We start from the raw sequence: 18,197 nt of genomic DNA, 5'->3' as shown, positions 1-18,197 counted from the left end.
GATTTAATAAATGGTATTAGCTTAATTAAAATTTAAAAAAGCATGCACTTACATTTTGTAAAAGTTATTCAGTTATTTCACAGTTGGCTTGGTTATTAGAACAGATAAAATATATTTTTGTATAATTTGCAGGAAATCAACAGCAGTGGATAAGAACAATGGAAGCCTCTAGTGAAGGAGACATCTTTTCTTTGTATTATGCAGCCATAAATGGGTCACAGAAGCATGGCTCTTCTTAATGACACACAATTCCATCCATATTGTTTTCTCCTTCTGGGAATTCCAGGTCTAGAATACGTGCATTTATGGATTGGTTTTCCATTTTGTGTTGTATATTTGACTGCCCTACTAGGAAATGCTACAATTATTTTTATGATTCAGACTGAACCCAGTCTTCATCAGCCCATGTTCTACTTCCTGGCCATTCTATCGTCCATTGACCTGGGCCTGTCTACATCCACCGTTCCCAAGATGCTTGGCATTTTCTGGTTCAACCTGAGAGAGATCTCCTTTGAGGGTTGTCTCATCCAGATGTTCTTCATCCATCTATGCACTGGCATGGAGTCAACTGTGCTTTTGGCCATGGCCTATGATCGCTATGTGGCCATCTGTAACCCCCTTCACTACACACTGGTGCTGACAAACAAGGTGGTGTCAGTTATAGCACTGATCATCCTTGTGAGACCCTTAGTCTTTGCAACCCCATTTGTTGTGCTCATCCTACGACTGCCCTTTTGTGGACACCGAATTATTCCTCACACTTACTGTGAGCACATGGGCATTGCTCAACTCTCCTGTGCCAGCATCAAAATCAACATCATCTATGGCTTGTGTGCCATCTCTATCCTAGTGTTGGACGTCATAGCCATTGTCCTCTCCTATGTCCAGATCCTCCGTGCTGTCTTCCGCTTACCTTCCAGGGATGCCCGACTGAAGGCACTCAGCACCTGTGGCTCCCATGTCTGCGTTATATTGTCCCTTTATACACCAGCCTTCTTCTCCTTCATGACCCACAGATGCCTAAAACCCAGGAGGATTGAAAAATAGAGAAGGTAATGCAGTGTGGGAAATCACCATGGGGAGGTGCTTTCTCCTTTTTTTTTTCTCTCTCTCTTTTTCTGGTGAGTGTACACACCCTCTGATAATTAAGAAATAAAAAAGACAGGAAGATATATTCTAAATTTTAAAGAATTTCCATAAGAGGAGTAGCAATATATGTTGTATTTCTGTCAATCACTCAATCATTTGCCTGATAATTTACTGACTTTTGGTAAAAGTTTATTTTACCATTTTGTAAATGTAAATTAAAATAGATTTAATAAATGGTATTAGCTTAATTAAAATTTAAAAAAGCATGCACTTACATTTTGTAAAAGTTATTCAGTTATTTCACAGTTGGCTTGGTTATTAGAACAGATAAAATATATTTTTGTATAATTTGCAGGAAATCAACAGCAGTGGATAAGAACAATGGAAGCCTCTAGTGAAGGAGACATCTTTTCTTTGTATTATGCAACCATAAATGGGTCACAGAAGCATGGCTCTTCTTAATGACACACAATTCCATCCATATTGTTTTCTCCTTCTGGGAATTCCAGGTCTAGAATACGTGCATTTATGGATTGGTTTTCCATTTTGTGTTGTATATTTGACTGCCCTACTAGGAAATGCTACAATTATTTTTATGATTCAGACTGAACCCAGTCTTCATCAGCCCATGTTCTACTTCCTGGCCATTCTATCGTCCATTGACCTGGGCCTGTCTACATCCACCGTTCCCAAGATGCTTGGCATTTTCTGGTTCAACCTGAGAGAGATCTCCTTTGAGGGTTGTCTCATCCAGATGTTCTTCATCCATCTATGCACTGGCATGGAGTCAACTGTGCTTTTGGCCATGGCCTATGATCGCTATGTGGCCATCTGTAACCCCCTTCACTACACACTGGTGCTGACAAACAAGGTGGTGTCAGTTATAGCACTGATCATCCTTGTGAGACCCTTAGTCTTTGCAACCCCATTTGTTGTGCTCATCCTACGACTGCCCTTTTGTGGACACCGAATTATTCCTCACACTTACTGTGAGCACATGGGCATTGCTCAACTCTCCTGTGCCAGCATCAAAATCAACATCATCTATGGCTTGTGTGCCATCTCTATCCTAGTGTTGGACGTCATAGCCATTGTCCTCTCCTATGTCCAGATCCTCCGTGCTGTCTTCCGCTTACCTTCCAGGGATGCCCGACTGAAGGCACTCAGCACCTGTGGCTCCCATGTCTGCGTTATATTGTCCCTTTATACACCAGCCTTCTTCTCCTTCATGACCCACAGGTTTGGTCATAATGTTCCTCGTTACATCCATATTCTTCTGGCCAACTTTTATGTTGTAATTCCACCTGCTCTCAACCCTGTCATTTATGGAGTCAGAACTAAGCAGATCAGAGAGAGGGTAATTAATGTTTTAAGAAATAAATGATGAAGAACGAACTTTAGAGGTTTAGAGGCTTGATGGAAAAATATAAAACATATTTTTTATTTTAAAATTATAATATATCTGAGGAAGTTGGATATCATGTTATAGTTTTTAGATTATTATTAGTCAGAAAAAATCCAAAAAATAATAATAAAAAATTAATGAAAACATATCACAAATGTCAATAATATAGAATAAATAAAATTGCATTTACATGAAAAATCACATGAAGTTGATAAATAGTGTCTACCATAGGAATAATAGCAAGTGTTGGTAGAATACATACTATAAACAAGATAGCTTTCATAACCTTTTTTGTTTTTTTTTTTGGATATTGTCTTAGAGCACAGTGCACTCCCTATAAAGAGACAGGGAGTGGGACCAGTAGTTAGCACAATGGCTATGTCATTGAACTCCCATGTAGCCAACCATGGTTCGAGTCCTGGACCTGGTGACTTAAACTCATGCAGGACGCGTGTGCATGCATGCCCAAGATCCCGAGAGGAGAATGGAGGAGAAGGGATTGCGGTATGGCAATTCCCCCTGGGGGGTGATTTCTCGCCTTCTATCTCTCTGTCTCTCTCTCTCTCTCTCTCTGTCTTTCTGGCGCGTGCAAGCACCCTATAGCAAAAAATCTCCCAAAAAAGAGAAGGGGAATGAGGAAAAGCAAAAAATCAATTCACAGGGGTAATGGTCATGCTGCAATTCCTTCTCTTCCATTCTCCTTTCTCTTCTCAGGATTTTTGGCATGCACACATATGTGCCCAGTGTGTTTTTTCAGCTACCAGGTAAAGAGGATTCAGGCCTTAGCCACCTCACCACCAGCCAGTTAAGTTTTTATAAGATTTCTTTCTTTTTAATAATTATTTATTTTATGTTATTTATTTAAATTTATCATTATTGTTAAGTTTGCTATAGGACACACACACTCACCAGAAAGAGAAAGAGAGCAAGAGAGAGAGAGAGAGAGAAAGTGAGAAGACAAAACACCATGTCTAAGCCTTGAACTGTAGCAGGCCATGTGAAAGTCCAGTGCTCTGACCATGCATCATGGCCTCTGCTGGTCCCTTTTATAACCTTGTAAGTGTTAATACAATAAAATAATAAATAATTACTGCTTAGCATCTCCTTTTTACAGGTGAGGATACTGGGACAATGCTGTGATATGGAATAGAGTGTATATGAATGAGGTAACTGCAGGAAATGGGAAGATGAATAGATACACTAAAATTCTTCTATAAGGAGACATCAAAATGTCTGCCATGGCCAGGTGTCTGCATAGTCAGAGCATTCACTCTTTATCTTCATCAGAGAGCAATATAACTCTAAACTAATGAAATATCTTCATCAGAGAGCAATATAACTCTAAAATAATGAAAGTAGAGTTTGAGAGGAAATCTGAAAGCATTTACTTTTATTTTTTTCTCTCTGATCAAATTCAGGATATTGTCTATCTCACATTGGTTACATTGAATTGACAAAAATGTATAAATGAGACTCCACAGTGGGAGAGAAGACAAATAATCTCATAAGCCTAGTTTTTATAGTTCATGTAACATAACAAGTTAAGGTTACAATATTAAATAAAAATATATATTGACTCATTAAACAAAAAGCACATATGCTCTCAGATTTTTATTTACTGATATTTTCAACAAAAATATTTAATAAAACTATAATTGGGAAAGTAAGTATACAAAATATATCATAAATGGTTAAGTTGGTCTATGGACCATGTAATTTGACAAATGTCAGGAAAAGAGCACACAGACTACATTTACATTTTATATTAAGATTAAATATTATGTTGGGATAAGTTGCATTTTTAAAGTAAAAAATGGTCTTTTCTTAGCAGTTGAATAAGCAATAATATACAATGTGAAATATTCAAAAATTAACAAAATTAGGTAAATATCTTTTATATATAACTTATAGATACAAGACACTAATAGTAATAAAAACTAGCTCCTTAAATCATTTATAGGAAGAAGCACCTCTCAATTCCATGATTTAAGAAACACAGACACTAGGAAACATAAGGTAATATTACTATTAACAGTGACATCTAACATTTTTTGACCACTTATAGTTCTCTGGGAACTACACTTGATCCTTCAGCTAGTTCACATTTCATAGTAAGGCAAGATTTGGAATTTAAGTAACTTATATATAATCATGTAACTATTATACAACCCAGAATTTGAAATAAATGCTTAGTTCCATGGCAATTTACTTAATTCCTCTGCTAAATTTAATTAATTAATTAATATATACTTTATTCATGCTGGGAAAAACAATGTAGTGCACTGTAAAGGTGTACAGTGTCCAAATGAAATTAAAAAGAAATAAATGTATAGATATTAAAATTAAAAAGTAAAATAAAATAAAATGTAAGTCTATACATTGAGATTTTCATTGCAACAACAAAAGAAACAGCAGACTATAAAATATACAATCAATTCACTTGTCTCTTTGAATATTTGGGTTAATTCCATCATGTCTTAGCAGTTGTGAGTAATGCTGCAATAAACATAGATGTGCAAGTGTTTTTTCAACTGAGTGTTTTTCTATCCTTTAGATGAAGACCTAAGAGTGGAACTGATGACTTCTTTTTTTTTTTCTCATTATTTATTATTTGTTTTTTGTATATACTTTCAATCATATTGTTTGACTTACAATGAGACTATTTCGATATGTGCACATTTCTCCCCAGACCCATTGATCAAAATATCTTTAACAGATAACACCACACCTCCCCATCCCATCAATGCTCTACCTCTGTATCCCTTCTCCAGATGTCCTTCATTAGACCCCACTTCTTCACATATACCTTGTCTGACATTCACACCCATCTCTCTTGTGTTTGTTCAACCGTCAGTCAATCAGTTTCAGTCATAGAATGCAGACATACGATGTATGTTAAGTGGGGACATACAATGTCTCTCCTTCATAGCCTGGCTTGCCTCACTCAGCAGTACATCTTCCATATTCTTCCACTTTCTGTCAAAAGCCAGGGTTCTGTTGGTTTTTATGGCTGAGTAGTATTCCATAGACTATGGTGGTTTTATTTGTAGGTTTTTGAGAAACCTCCATAGTGTTGTCTTGTAATGTCTGCATTAATTTACATTGTCACCAACAGTGTAGGAGGATTCCCTTTGCACTGTAGCCTTGCCATCTTTTATCATTCTTCTTTTTCTAATCTTAGCCATTCTGACTGGGGTTAAGTGTTATCTCATTGTGTTTTAATTTACATTTCCCTTATGATAAGAGATGTTGAGCATTTTATCATATGCTACTTGGCAGTTCAGAACTTGAGTTCCCTGTATAGTCTGGTGATCAGTCTTTTATCTGAGTCATAGTTTGTGAATGCATTCTCTCACTTTGTTGGTTATCTCTTCACTGTAATTATTATTATTATTATTACTATTAATTTACCTTGTAGACCATTTTTTGACTGATGTCATTCTACTTGCCTATTTTCAGTATTATTGCCTGTGCTTTGGGGGTCTTATTTAAGAAGTCTTTGCTACTCCAATGTCTCCAAGAATTTCTCCTGTTTTCTACCAGTAGTTTTATAGTTAAAGCTTTTACATTTAGATCTCTGATCCATTTTGAGTTCATTTTTGTTACTTAGAGAGATAAGGATCTATTTTAATTTTTTCTGCAGGTTGATAAACTATGGCATATATATATAATACGGACTACTGCTTAGCCATAAAATTGAGAATTAACACTTGATACAAAATGGACAAATATGGAAGATTTAATGTTGAGCGAAGTAAGTCAGACTGTGAGAGAGAGACATTGTGTGTCCCTGTTCAATATATACCAAATGTCTTCACTCCATGGCAGAAAATGAGGGGCTAGAAGGTATAATAGCAGGAAGGGCAACTGTAGAAACTAGAGACAGTTTAGGAGGAGGTAGGAGAAAAGTAATCAGGGGATATAAAACATTTAACAGATACAAAAATGAAAAGTTATCTGTGGATGATAAAGTATGTTATAATATCTTTGACTTTGCTTTTCTCTCTCTCTCTCTTTATTTTTTTGGAGAGCTTTTTGCTATAGTGCACATGTATTCACCAGAAAGACAGAGAGAGACAGAGAGATAGGATGTGAGAAATATCCCCCAGGGGGGATGGCCATGCTGCAATCCCTTCTCCTCCATGCTCCTTTGGGGATCTTCGGCATGCATGCACACGTGCCCAGTGTGAGTGTAAGTCATTCGGTCCAGGACTTGAACTGCGGTTGGCTACATGGGAGTTCAGCGACATAGCCATTATGCTAACTAGCCATTATGCTAACTGCTGATCCCAATATCTTTTACTTTGTTGATATTCACTATATTCATGCTGGGAAAAAAATCATTTTGTACATTGTAAAATGTCCTGTGATTAAATATAAGAAAAATATAATCAAACATTAAGAAAACACTTAGTACTGGGAACCAGCAGTTAGCCTAATGGCTATGTCGCTGGACTCCCACATAGTCGACCGCGGTTCACGTCCTGGACCTGGTGGCTTAAAACTCACACCGGGTGCATGTGCGTGCATGCCCAAGATCCTGAGAGGAGAATGGAGGAGAAGGGATTGCGGCGTGACCATCCCCCCTGGGGGGGTGATTTCTCGCTTTCTGTCTTTATGTCTCTCTCTGTCTGTCTGGAGAGCGCATGCACCCTGTAGCAAAAAAAAAAAAAAAAAAAAACTCTCAAAAAAAAAAAAAAGAAAGAAAGAAAACACTTAGCACTCAACATATTATGTAATTGAAAAATAGAATCATATTAAGCAGTGGACATGGCTATTAGCTTAGAAGTTGAATGAAAGATGAGGTGAAAATTTTTAAAGAAATATATATATATATATATATATATAATATGATGAGAACAATATTAAAATAATTAGAAAAAGTTAATGGTTACAAAAGATGAAAATAAAGATAAACCACATAAAAAAAAAATGCCATGCCATGCCAATGAGACAAAATACAAAAGAGACCTGGTTCCCCTTTGAACCAAAAAACTTTAGAATGCTTGACTCAAACTCTCAAGATACTCTCAGTCCCTAAAGATACTGGTCCAGGACTTCTTTCTCTAGGGAGCAACCTTCTCTTCATAAAGTGTTCCTCTTCAGGGATCTTGGGCAGGGGGACCAGCCAGCCACTGCAAAAAGAAACAAAACACTGTCCTTGGGAAGGAAGCCCAGGTCATATGTTATATTTGTGGGAATTTCCCAGAAAGAGGTTCAGACACGTGGGGCATCCCAGTGAAGTGGACACTGAGGAGAATTTCTGGAAGTCACATCAGGTAGTACAACTTACATGTCACAGATGATGGTTTTCATCTACCAATCACAGAGAGGGAGCACAGACACTGTGTGGTGTGCTTTCACTACAGATATGGGCCTGGGAGAAAGATCAGGGTCTGGAACCATGGCATGTAGTCATCAGAATGACTTATTAGAAGTAGTTTCTATGTTGTCAGTTGTATGTTCTTGGGGATGACATTTGAAAATTAATCTTCAAAATAGGGATGCCAATATCTGCTCCACTTGCGTACCAATCTGTGTTTGAGAATCAGATTCTGTATAGGTGATAATATTTTTCACAATTAGAGTAATAAAAATGTAAATTGGAGTTACAGAGTTCCCTTTTGTTCTGACTGAGTCAATTCTGATTTCTATGTTCCTTGTTTCAGAATAAAACTCAAGTAATTTGTATATTCATCCCAGGCAGAAAGTCTCTACTTGGGTGTCCAAGAAGGAGTCCTAAAAGTTTTACCAAGTGTTTCTTAACTTAATTAGTAATGTATGCCTAAAATGTTAAGAAAATGCTTTAAAATACAGACTCCTAATCTAATTGAATAAAGGTCTTTATTTTCAATTTAGATTGAATTGTGAGGACTTGGTTCCCACAGTCTCTTCTAAGATAATGAATTTCAAGTCTAGACTATTAGTAAGAAGTTTTATAGTATTTTAATTCAATTTAACATCAGCAACCATACTTGTATAGAATAATAATGACAGATTAATCTATTTAAAATTATTGAGGCCCCAGTATCAAGATATTTTGTTAGTTATCTCACATACACCATCATTTATTATTACCAGTAGGACAATATGAGATTGATACTATGACTATATCAACCTCTACAGACAAGTAAAATAAGGCCCAGGAAATGACTTCTCTAAGGTCATTAGTAAGTGGGAGAGGGCAAACATAAATTGACAGATATTTTCCTGGATCCAAAGGGAGTGTCCTGGAGCACATAACCCACTGATTCCAACGAGCCACAGTAGTAAGATGGGTTTTGATATAGAGAGGGAAAAAACTCATGGATGAACCTGAAGCTTACTGTACAATACCTCAGGAGACAAGAACAGTCTAGTAAGAGGATATATCCGGTGGCCAATACATGAAACCATGTAAGTCACGAGACCTTTAAATAAATTTACAGCTTTATAGAAAGGTGGGAAAAAAAGTGGTCTAAGTCCAATATTTATCAATGGAGAATAAATGTCAGAAATATTGTGTTGAAAAGGTCTGGTTCTGAATCTATTACAGTTAAAAAATAATACAAGATATATTATTAGAGTATGCTTTGAACACTAGATTTAGACTTTAATCACAGAATTAGAGTATTAAAAGTACTGAACCAGATAAGTGTCACCTAATTGTGTCAGATTCACAGATACAAAAGAGAGGAATGACTTTCCCTCTGGATGTTCAAAGAGAAGCTTTGCCTAAGTGGCCTCAGAAGTCTAAAGACTTTCAGAATTATGACATTCTTCATTTAAACTAAAAGTTTCTTTAACATCCATATAATATTTGTGAGTCTCCATTGGAGATCTACCTTAAGCTTTTTATCAGCTCAATAGGAAATAGAGTTGAGATAGGGTCTTAGAGATCAAGTTATATTTTCTACTTTTTAATTCTAAGAGCTTTTCCCAACCAAAAGCAGATCCCAAAAATTATTTTGTGTGCTATGCCCCCAAATCAGGATATTTTCCTTGCTTTAATTACCAAGATATTCAATTTTCCATTTTCTCCTCTAGTCTCACCTCTTTCTGGCCCTGGGAACATATATAAATTCCTACCAATTTTAGGTCAGGCAACTTCTGGTCTATGAGAAGACTTCAACATTTTATTTAAAAAATAGCATTAAAGTGTAAGTTTATTTTAGTGCAAAAATATTAAATTTCAAGCATAGGATTTTTTTCATAATATATATTCTCCATTGACTTTTTGAAGACACCTACTAAATTGTCACTGCCTTTCCATCTTATTTTTAAAGAGCACAGACAAATCTTTTTTATTGTGTTTTATTGTTTAATTTTAGAATCTGACTACTAAACATTACAAAGAATCAGACAGGATGAAATAAAAACAGACTAAGTATGCTACTGAACACATAAAAACTATTTTCCTAAATCTAGAAGCTTTAAATGACTATATAATTGTAAACAGAAAAATTTTCTCTCTCAACTTATAATTATTCCCCACTTCTATGCATATCTTAGCAAAAGTGAAAATTATCCAACATAAATTTGATAATAACTGTACAACTTAAGTTTGAATCACCTTAGATGAGTTCCCTGGACTCTCTTGAATCTTAACTTTGTTTTCCTGTAAAACTGGCATGATAATAGTATCTACTTGTAGAGTTGTTCACTGAGAATGTTTGTATTAAGAATTTAGATCAGTACTTGAAAATATTATTTTCTGATGGAACTTTTGCTAACATATAGATTCAATTAAATGAAACACAAAAAGAGATATGGGCTATCTAAATTGAAAAAAAAATATATATATATACCCTAAAAACCATGGCAATTGATACAATTCCTATTGCTTAAACCTCTGATTTTTTGAAATTAGTTATGAATTTTAATGATTATATAATATAGAATTTGATTGAGTGTGCTGAGAAATATATTTGAGATATTTTATTGGGACATAAAAATACTGTGATACTTAGAAAAAGTAAATAAGCTTAAAAATTTTGAATAGAATAGTTTCATATATCTTAAGATATAACCCGGCCTGCTTTATGTTTGTATTTCTGACTGAATTCATCATTATTGGAGTAATTAGATTATGAATGAACTTGTTGCAAATAATCATGAAGAACATATCTTGGTTGGTTAGCATTTGACCTAAAGGTTAATGGGTATTGGGTCAACCTGTGGCATGGTAATGAAAACAGCCAGATCCCGCATGGTGGTACAATTTGAGTCCTAGACTCAGTGGCTTGAAAAACACATCAGGAGCTTGTGTATGTGTGCCCAAACTATGGTGAAGTGAATGTAGGAGAAGAGAATGTGATATCATATTATTTCCCCACTGGCCAGTGCTTTTGTAGTTTCCCTCCCTCCCTCTCTCTTTCTCTCGCTCTTTCTCTCTCTCTCTCTCTGTGGCAAGCTTATGTGCCCTAAAGCAAAATTACAAGTAGAAAAAAAATGATCAGGAATAAAAGCTAAATCTTATTAAAAACAGAAACTATTATTCAATATTTAATATTCACATAGGTTATGTGTTATTTTATGTTCTTTAAATGTGACTGTGAGATACTGGGTTAATATTTTATAATTTTTGACCTTATTAATTGAATGAGAAAAAGTAACTGGCTATTAGAATAAATTTTTCTGTCTCTAAGTAAGTTACAAAATTTAATATTTTATTAAAGCAAATAATTTTTTAGATTATAAAATGTGAAAGATGATGCATAATTTGATTATATTTTTATCTTGCATTATTTCATTGTAGAGCATCTGAAACACATACAACTAAATGGAGAAGCACAAGTATTCCCATCACCCAATCTTAATGACTGTAAATATTCTATTCTTAAATTTGCATTGGATTTTCTAATATAAAACCTACATAATTTTTTTTTCCTTTTTTTTGGAGAGATTTTTGCTATAGGGCGTGTACACTCGCCAGAAAGAGAGACGGAGAGACAGAAAGTGAGAAATCACCCCCCGGGGGGATGGCCACACTGCAATCCCTTCTCCTTCATTCTCCTCCTGGGATCTTTGGCATGCACGCACACGCACCTGGTGTGAGTTTAAGCCACAGGGTCCGGGACTCAAACCACGGTTGACTACGTGGGAGTCCAGTGACATAGCCATTATGCTAACTGCTGGTCCCAAATCTACATGCTTTTAAACACATAAATACCAATACATTTTTGACGAGTATCTATACCTATGTATTTCACTATAAAGATGTAGAATTTTCCCATTACCCTCAAACACCCTCTTGTATGCCTTCCCAGTCAATTCCCAATACCTTTCAACCCTTGGCGACAAAACATATGATATTTTCAGCACATTTGTGTGTGTGTGTGTGTGTGTGTGTGTGTTATAGCATGTCATATTAATGGAATAATGTAGTAAGTATTATTTTGTAACCAGTAGCGATCTTTAGCTTAGTGTAATGACTTTAGATTCATTTATACTGTTACATGTATGAGTAATCAATCCCTCTTTATTACCAAATAGAATTTCATTCATGTTTGATCATTTTATTCACTTATTGATAGATGTTGGTATTGTTTCCACTTTGGAACATTATGAATAAAATTGAACATTTTGGTATAAGTCTTTGTGTGATCATAGACTTTTGCTTTTTTTTTTTAGAATTATTTTATTTAACTTTATTTATTTATTTATTTGTTTTTAATTTTACCAGAGAGGGACAGAGTGACAAACAGGGAAAGTGAGAAAGCGAGCCTCAAGTCTGGAACTTGAACCACAGTCGGCCATGTGGGAGTCTAGTGCCCCCAATCACCACACCACCTACTTGCTTCCACTTTAGCTTTTTAAAGCGGGTGCCTGGTCTGGAAAAAGAAGTAAAATGCACTGTAAAGTTATACGTGATTCAATGTAATATAAATAAGATTATGATAATAATAAAAAAGCTATTAAAAATGGGTGCCTTGGAGTTATTGTACATAATGGTTGGTGTGGTGCATTAGTAAGGTAAGAAACTACTATTTATTTCCAATTTCTTTCAGTTCACACTATGGATGAGGTTGAATTTGTTGCTCTACATTATTGCTGAAATTTGATGTTATCATGCTTTTTAATTTTAATCATCATAGTGTATGTATAATAATACGTCGCTATGCTTTTAATACACAAGTCCTAATGCCTAAGAATTTTGAGAATTTAATGTCATTTGTATATTTTTTCTTTGCCAAGTGTAAGATTAGGTCTTTTTCCTTTTGTTTTTCTTTTTCTTTTCTTTTCTTTTCTTTTTTTCTTTTCTTTTCTTTTTCCCCCTATTTGCTATAGGGCATGAGGGTTCACTAGAGACAAAGAGAGAGTGAGAGAAAGGGAAAGTGAAAAAGCACCCTTCATGGCGGATAGTCACACCACAATTTCTTCTCTTCCATTTTACTCTTCTTAAGTGATTTTGGGTATGGATGCACATGCACCTGGTATGTTTCACAAGTTATTGGTTCAGGACTTGAACTGAACAACCAGTCAAGTGGGATCCAGCTGCTTTAACCACCATGCCATGGGCCTGCCTAGACTAATTTTTCTATGTCTATTAAAATGATAACTTTTTGCATTATTTGTTTATGTGATGAGTCATAGCTTTTTCAACTCTTAACATAGAAAAAGAATCATATTCAATTTTCAACCAAAGCATAAAAGCAGTCTTATTAAAATATTTATAAACATAGTTGTAGTATAGGAGATAAAGAGAAGTAATACTTAGAGAGCAGAGATAATGAAAGCCAAGTAGATCTCATAACTGGGTATTTATTGAACATTAAATCTAAAATTACTTTCCATTCTAATTCTCACCCTTTGTTTCATCACTTTTTGGAGAGTTTTCTCTTCAATAGTTGCTCAACTCGGTAAACAAAGTAACTTGAAGATTTATAAAAACTCTGGTTACCAGAAAGGTGTTCAGTATAGACAGATGGATATTTTACAAGATAATAAGCTAAAGATGATTATGAATTAGTGCATCACACTACTACCAGAAAAGATTATTTCTGACTTCCATAATCACTGTGTAATATTCAATGGACTAGTCAATAATTCGAATACTTTTTGCATTTAATTGTCTCCTAATTCCCTTCCTTTATGTTCTTAGGGATATCCAAGCACCATATATTCCTTTATGCTTCCCCAGAAATGCTGAAGAAGACAGTATCATATCTTCCAAGAGTCCTCAGCAAGATGTCCTCTATCAATGACACTGCCCCAAATCCCTCTGCCTTCCTTCTTCTGGGTGTTCCAGGCCTGGAAGCGTTCCATATTTGGATTGCCTTCCCTTTCTTTGTTGTTTACTTGATAGCACTGGTAGGAAATTTCACAATCCTATGTGTGATCAAGACTGAGCAGAGTCTTCATCAACCCATGTTCTACTTTCTTGCTCTTCTCTCTTTTATTGATCTAGGCCTCTCCACTTCTACCATACCCAAGATGTTGGCCATCTTCTGGTTAAACATTAGAGAGATTAGTTTCGAAGGCTGCCTCATTCAAATGTTCTTTATCCATACCTACACTGGTATGGAATCTGTTGTACTCTTGGCCATGGCAATTGATCGCTTTGTTGCCATTTGTTACCCACTGAGATATACCACTATACTCACCAACAAAGTGGTGGCCATCATGGCCTCGGTTGTAGTGGGGAGGCCAGTCCTCCTTGTCATTCCTTTCTGCCCTCTTCTCAAACGATTGCCCTTCTGTGGACACTACATTATCCCTCATACCTACTGTGAACATATGGGCATTGCTCGTCTTGCCTGTGCTAGCATAAGGATCAACATCATCTATGGCTTATTTACCATTGCTGCTCTGATCTTTGACTTAATCCTTATTGCTCTCTCTTACGTTCAGATCCTACATGCTGTTTTCCGGCTTCCTTCCAGGGATGCCAGGGTCAAAGCACTTAGCACTTGTGGTTCACATGTCTGTGTCATCTTAGCCTTCTACACACCAGCATTTTTCTCCTTTATGACTCACCGATTTGGTAGAAATGTTCCTCGCTACATTCACATCCTCCTGGCCAATCTATATGTGGTCGTTCCTCCTTGTTTAAATCCAGTCATTTACGGGGTCAGAACAAAACAGATTCGGGACCGAGTTGTGAAAATATTTGTAAAGAAAGAGTAACTCAAATGTATTCAGAAATTTTTAAGTTATTTCAGGATATCTTTCAGTTTGTACATTGCTCAGGGCTCACAAAATTGGCACTAGGTAAAGGGCCCCTCATACATTTCTTCAATTATTATTATGTTCTCTTAAACTTACAGTATGTTTTTTAGGAAAGTTCTAATTTAGTTTTTAAAAATTACTCTAAAGTCATTTTTTCCCATTGATGGTGAGAGATGTAAGTTCAAGTGGAAGATGTAATGATTCCTGAATGTGTAGGGACAGTAATGCTCTCCATTTACTAGAGAAGGATATTATGTATAGGTTTGATTAAAAGTAAGATTTATTTTTGGCATATAATTCTTTAGTCTTTGACCCGTGATTTGATATTTTGTAATTCTGCCTTTCAACTACCTATTCATGTGCAAATGTTACTTTTATGTAGGTGATAGTTTTTAATTTCATGAAGTGGGTTATTACCATATGCATGTCATTATCTCTTAGCGATTATATAATATGGTCATACAGGATTACCAAGTAGTATTTATCTCGCAAATGATGCAAGGGCACTATTCGTATTTGAAAATCGAGCAATGTATTTCATCACACAATCAAACAAAATGATAACAATAATAATAAGGTCTTCCTTGGTGCCAGTAGGTTGTGTAGTGGTTATGGCACTGGACTCTCACATGACTGACTGCTATTCTAGTCCTGATCTGGTGGCTTGAAAATCACACCAGGCACATGCGTGTGCATACCCAAAATCCCTGGAGAACAAATTTTAGTAAACTAAAATTAGGGGAGAATTTCCTCAACAAAAGAAGAGATATCTGTTAAAAAATGGTAGCTCTTTTAATACTTCATGATGAAAATCTAAATGTTTCTCTCTAAGGTTAAGAAGACTGTAAGTGTTCACCTCTATTACATCTATTAAATATTGTATTGAAACAACTTCTGCTCTAACAAATTACTGTTAAGAAATGAATATAGGGAACCAGAAGTTAGTGTAATGGCTGTGCCGCTGGACTCCCACGTAGTCGACCGCGGTTCATGTCCCGGACCCAGTGGCTTAAAACTCACGCTGGGCACATGTGCGTGCATGCCCAAGATCCTGAGAGGAGAATGGAGGAGAAGGGATTACAGCATGGCCATCCCCTCTAGGGGGTGATTTCTCACTTTCTGTCTCTCTGTCTCTGTCTGTCTGTCTGGCGAGCACATGCACCCTAGAGCAAAAACCTCTCAAAAAAAAAAAAAAGAAAAAAGAAAGAAATGATTATATAAGTCTGAGACTGGAAGAAAACTGTTTTAAAATTAATTATCTGATAAGTGACTTGCATTGTGTATACATAAAGGAATTTTAAAATTAGATAAAAAAAAGCAACCATCTGATACAAGTGTGCAAACGATTTTAATGAACTCTCTATAAGAAGATAAATACCTTCTGTAAATAAGCACTTGAAAGCATGATAAAATTCCTTAGTAATTAAGAAAAGTAGGGCTGGTTCCATAACTTAATTGTTAAGGAAACTGGATCTTATGTGACTGAATCCCAGCTTGGTGGCTTGGTCAACAATCCAGGTGCATGTGCATGCACATCCAAAATCTTGATGAGGAGAAAAAGTAGAGGAAAGAGGATTGAGTCATAACCAGGCACCATTTTGAGGGATGCTTTCTCTCTGACTATCTCCTCCAGGTAAGTGTACATGCTCTTTGAAAATTAAAAAAAATAAATCGTGTGTGTGTGTGTGTGTTAAGAATACTGCTTAATCTGCCCAAGATGAAATGAATCCACTACAGTCAACATCCTAAACACATTGAAATTAAAATATGGGAAAAACAGCTACCTGATGATTCTATAATTCTTTTTTGAGAGGTTTTTGCTATAGAGCGTGTGCGCTCGCCAGACAGACAGAGAGAGACAGAGAGACAGAAAGTGAGAAATCACCCCCCAGGGGGGATGGCCACACCGCAATCCCTTCTCCTACATTCTCCTCTCGGGATCTTGGGCACGCACACACATGCGCCCAGCGTGAGTTTAAGCCACCGGGTCTGGGACTCGAACACCGCTCGACTACATGGGAGTCTAGCGACATAGCCATTACGCTAACTGCTGGTCCCAGTTCTATAAATTTAATAAACCAGAAAGGTTGGGGCAGGTTGGGCATTTCTTCATAACTTTGAAGAAATGACTTGTATTGTGTAAATTCTTTTTTTAAAAATTTTCTTATTTTTTTACATTCATTCACTGTATATATTTACAGCATACAAAGTGAATTTTCTCAACATGAACACACTGTATATTAGTCCAGTTAAAATATTACCATACATATAATCATTGACAGATTATATTCCATTTTGTGTCCATTAAATGTCTGCTTTTTGTTCCCCTTTTATTTTTTCTGTCTGCCCTCTATTGCCCACTCTTCTCCCACACTGTCTCTGCCCGCAGTTGTAAATTCTTAAGAAATGCTCTTCTTCTTTTCTTTTTTTCTTAAATTATAAGCCCCCAGCAGAGATTTAGCATGGTCAACAAAAATAACAAGTTATATTCTGTACTTTTCTGGCCAGAGGACTAGGAGAAAGGTCTCATAAATCCAGATTGGAAGAAGGTACTCCTATTTGTTTGTTTGTCTATAGACCTTGCTGCAGTATATATCCCAGTCACAGTTCAGCTGAAGCACCTAAAACACAGGGGTTTCTCTTTACGGCCAGTTCATTAGGAAAGAGAAATAAAGAGAGAAGAGAAGAAAAGGGAAGAGAAGAGAAAGAAGAAAAAAAGAGATGAGATAATAAAATGCGAAGAGGCGAGATGAGATGAGATGAGGTGAGATGATGAGATGAGATGAGATGATGTGAAGAGACAAGAAGAGACGAGAACAATGGAAGAGGACAGGGATGGGGTAGGGGGTAAAGGAAAGTGCAAGGAAGGAAAGAAAAGGAAAGGAAAATAAAAATAAGTGGGCAAATATAGAAAATGTGTGTGAATTTCTAATGATGTCTTCTCTTTCTTCCTCTTTCTGTCTCTCCTTTCTTTCTCTTTGTTCTATTAGCCCTTCCCCGGTAACGGTATCCAGACTGCAGATGCCATGGTCACACATGCAGCTAAAAATCAAACAGAAACCTGAGTTCTAGTCATGGCAATATGAAAGGTGGTCCTGTTAATTGGAGAATATAAGGAGAATCCCTGTGTAGAACTGGCACAAGACACAAGTGTATTCTTCTGTTGCACATGCATGGGGCAGACCCAACAAAACAGCAAAGACACTGAGAACTGAACTGTAATATAAATCACCTACAAATCTCAAACTGAGTGGCACAAACATGGGGCATAGTAAAAGTTTTCACTAGAATCACTACAGAAGAGGTAGAGTTTAGGCTCTGAACCTAACCAAATGGGATTGCCTAGGAAATAAAAAAAAAAAGAAAGTCAATAGTAAAATGTCAAAAAAACTCATACAACTAAAAAACAAACAGATAAAAATGCAAAATCAACATTACACAGAAAACTTTGTCAGATCCTTATTCAAAATGTCCTGAATAAAATTATTAAAAATTCAACATATGACAAAGCAAAAAATTGTGACTCTCAAGGAAAAGTATGATCAATTTGATC

General features: G+C 36.0%; 3 protein-coding genes across 3 annotated transcripts; all 3 read left to right on the top strand.

Moving 5' to 3' along the window:
* The first annotated feature begins 210 nt into the window (after positions 1–210).
* On the top strand, positions 211–1,047 carry LOC102482243 (olfactory receptor 52E1-like). The gene has a single exon (XM_006166461.2). The coding sequence runs from the start codon at positions 211–213 to the stop codon at positions 1,045–1,047; it is 837 nt and encodes a 278-aa protein (XP_006166523.2).
* Positions 1,048–1,522: 475 nt separating this feature from the next.
* Positions 1,523–2,473, top strand: LOC102481823 (olfactory receptor 52E1). The gene has a single exon (XM_006166460.2). It carries the CDS (start codon positions 1,523–1,525, stop codon positions 2,471–2,473), a length of 951 nt encoding a protein of 316 aa, XP_006166522.2.
* An 11,184-nt stretch (positions 2,474–13,657) lies between these two features.
* On the top strand, positions 13,658–14,602 carry LOC102481408 (olfactory receptor 52E4). Its single transcript, XM_014583366.2, has one exon. The coding sequence runs from the start codon at positions 13,664–13,666 to the stop codon at positions 14,600–14,602; it is 939 nt and encodes a 312-aa protein (XP_014438852.1). The 5' UTR covers positions 13,658–13,663.
* The last annotated feature ends 3,595 nt before the right edge of the window (positions 14,603–18,197 follow it).

This window comes from Tupaia chinensis, unplaced genomic scaffold (genome assembly GCF_000334495.1).
Source record: "Tupaia chinensis unplaced genomic scaffold, TupChi_1.0 Scaffold144260_1, whole genome shotgun sequence".
NCBI lineage: Eukaryota > Metazoa > Chordata > Mammalia > Scandentia > Tupaiidae > Tupaia > Tupaia belangeri.
This window is presented reverse-complemented; position numbering and strand designations above follow the sequence as displayed.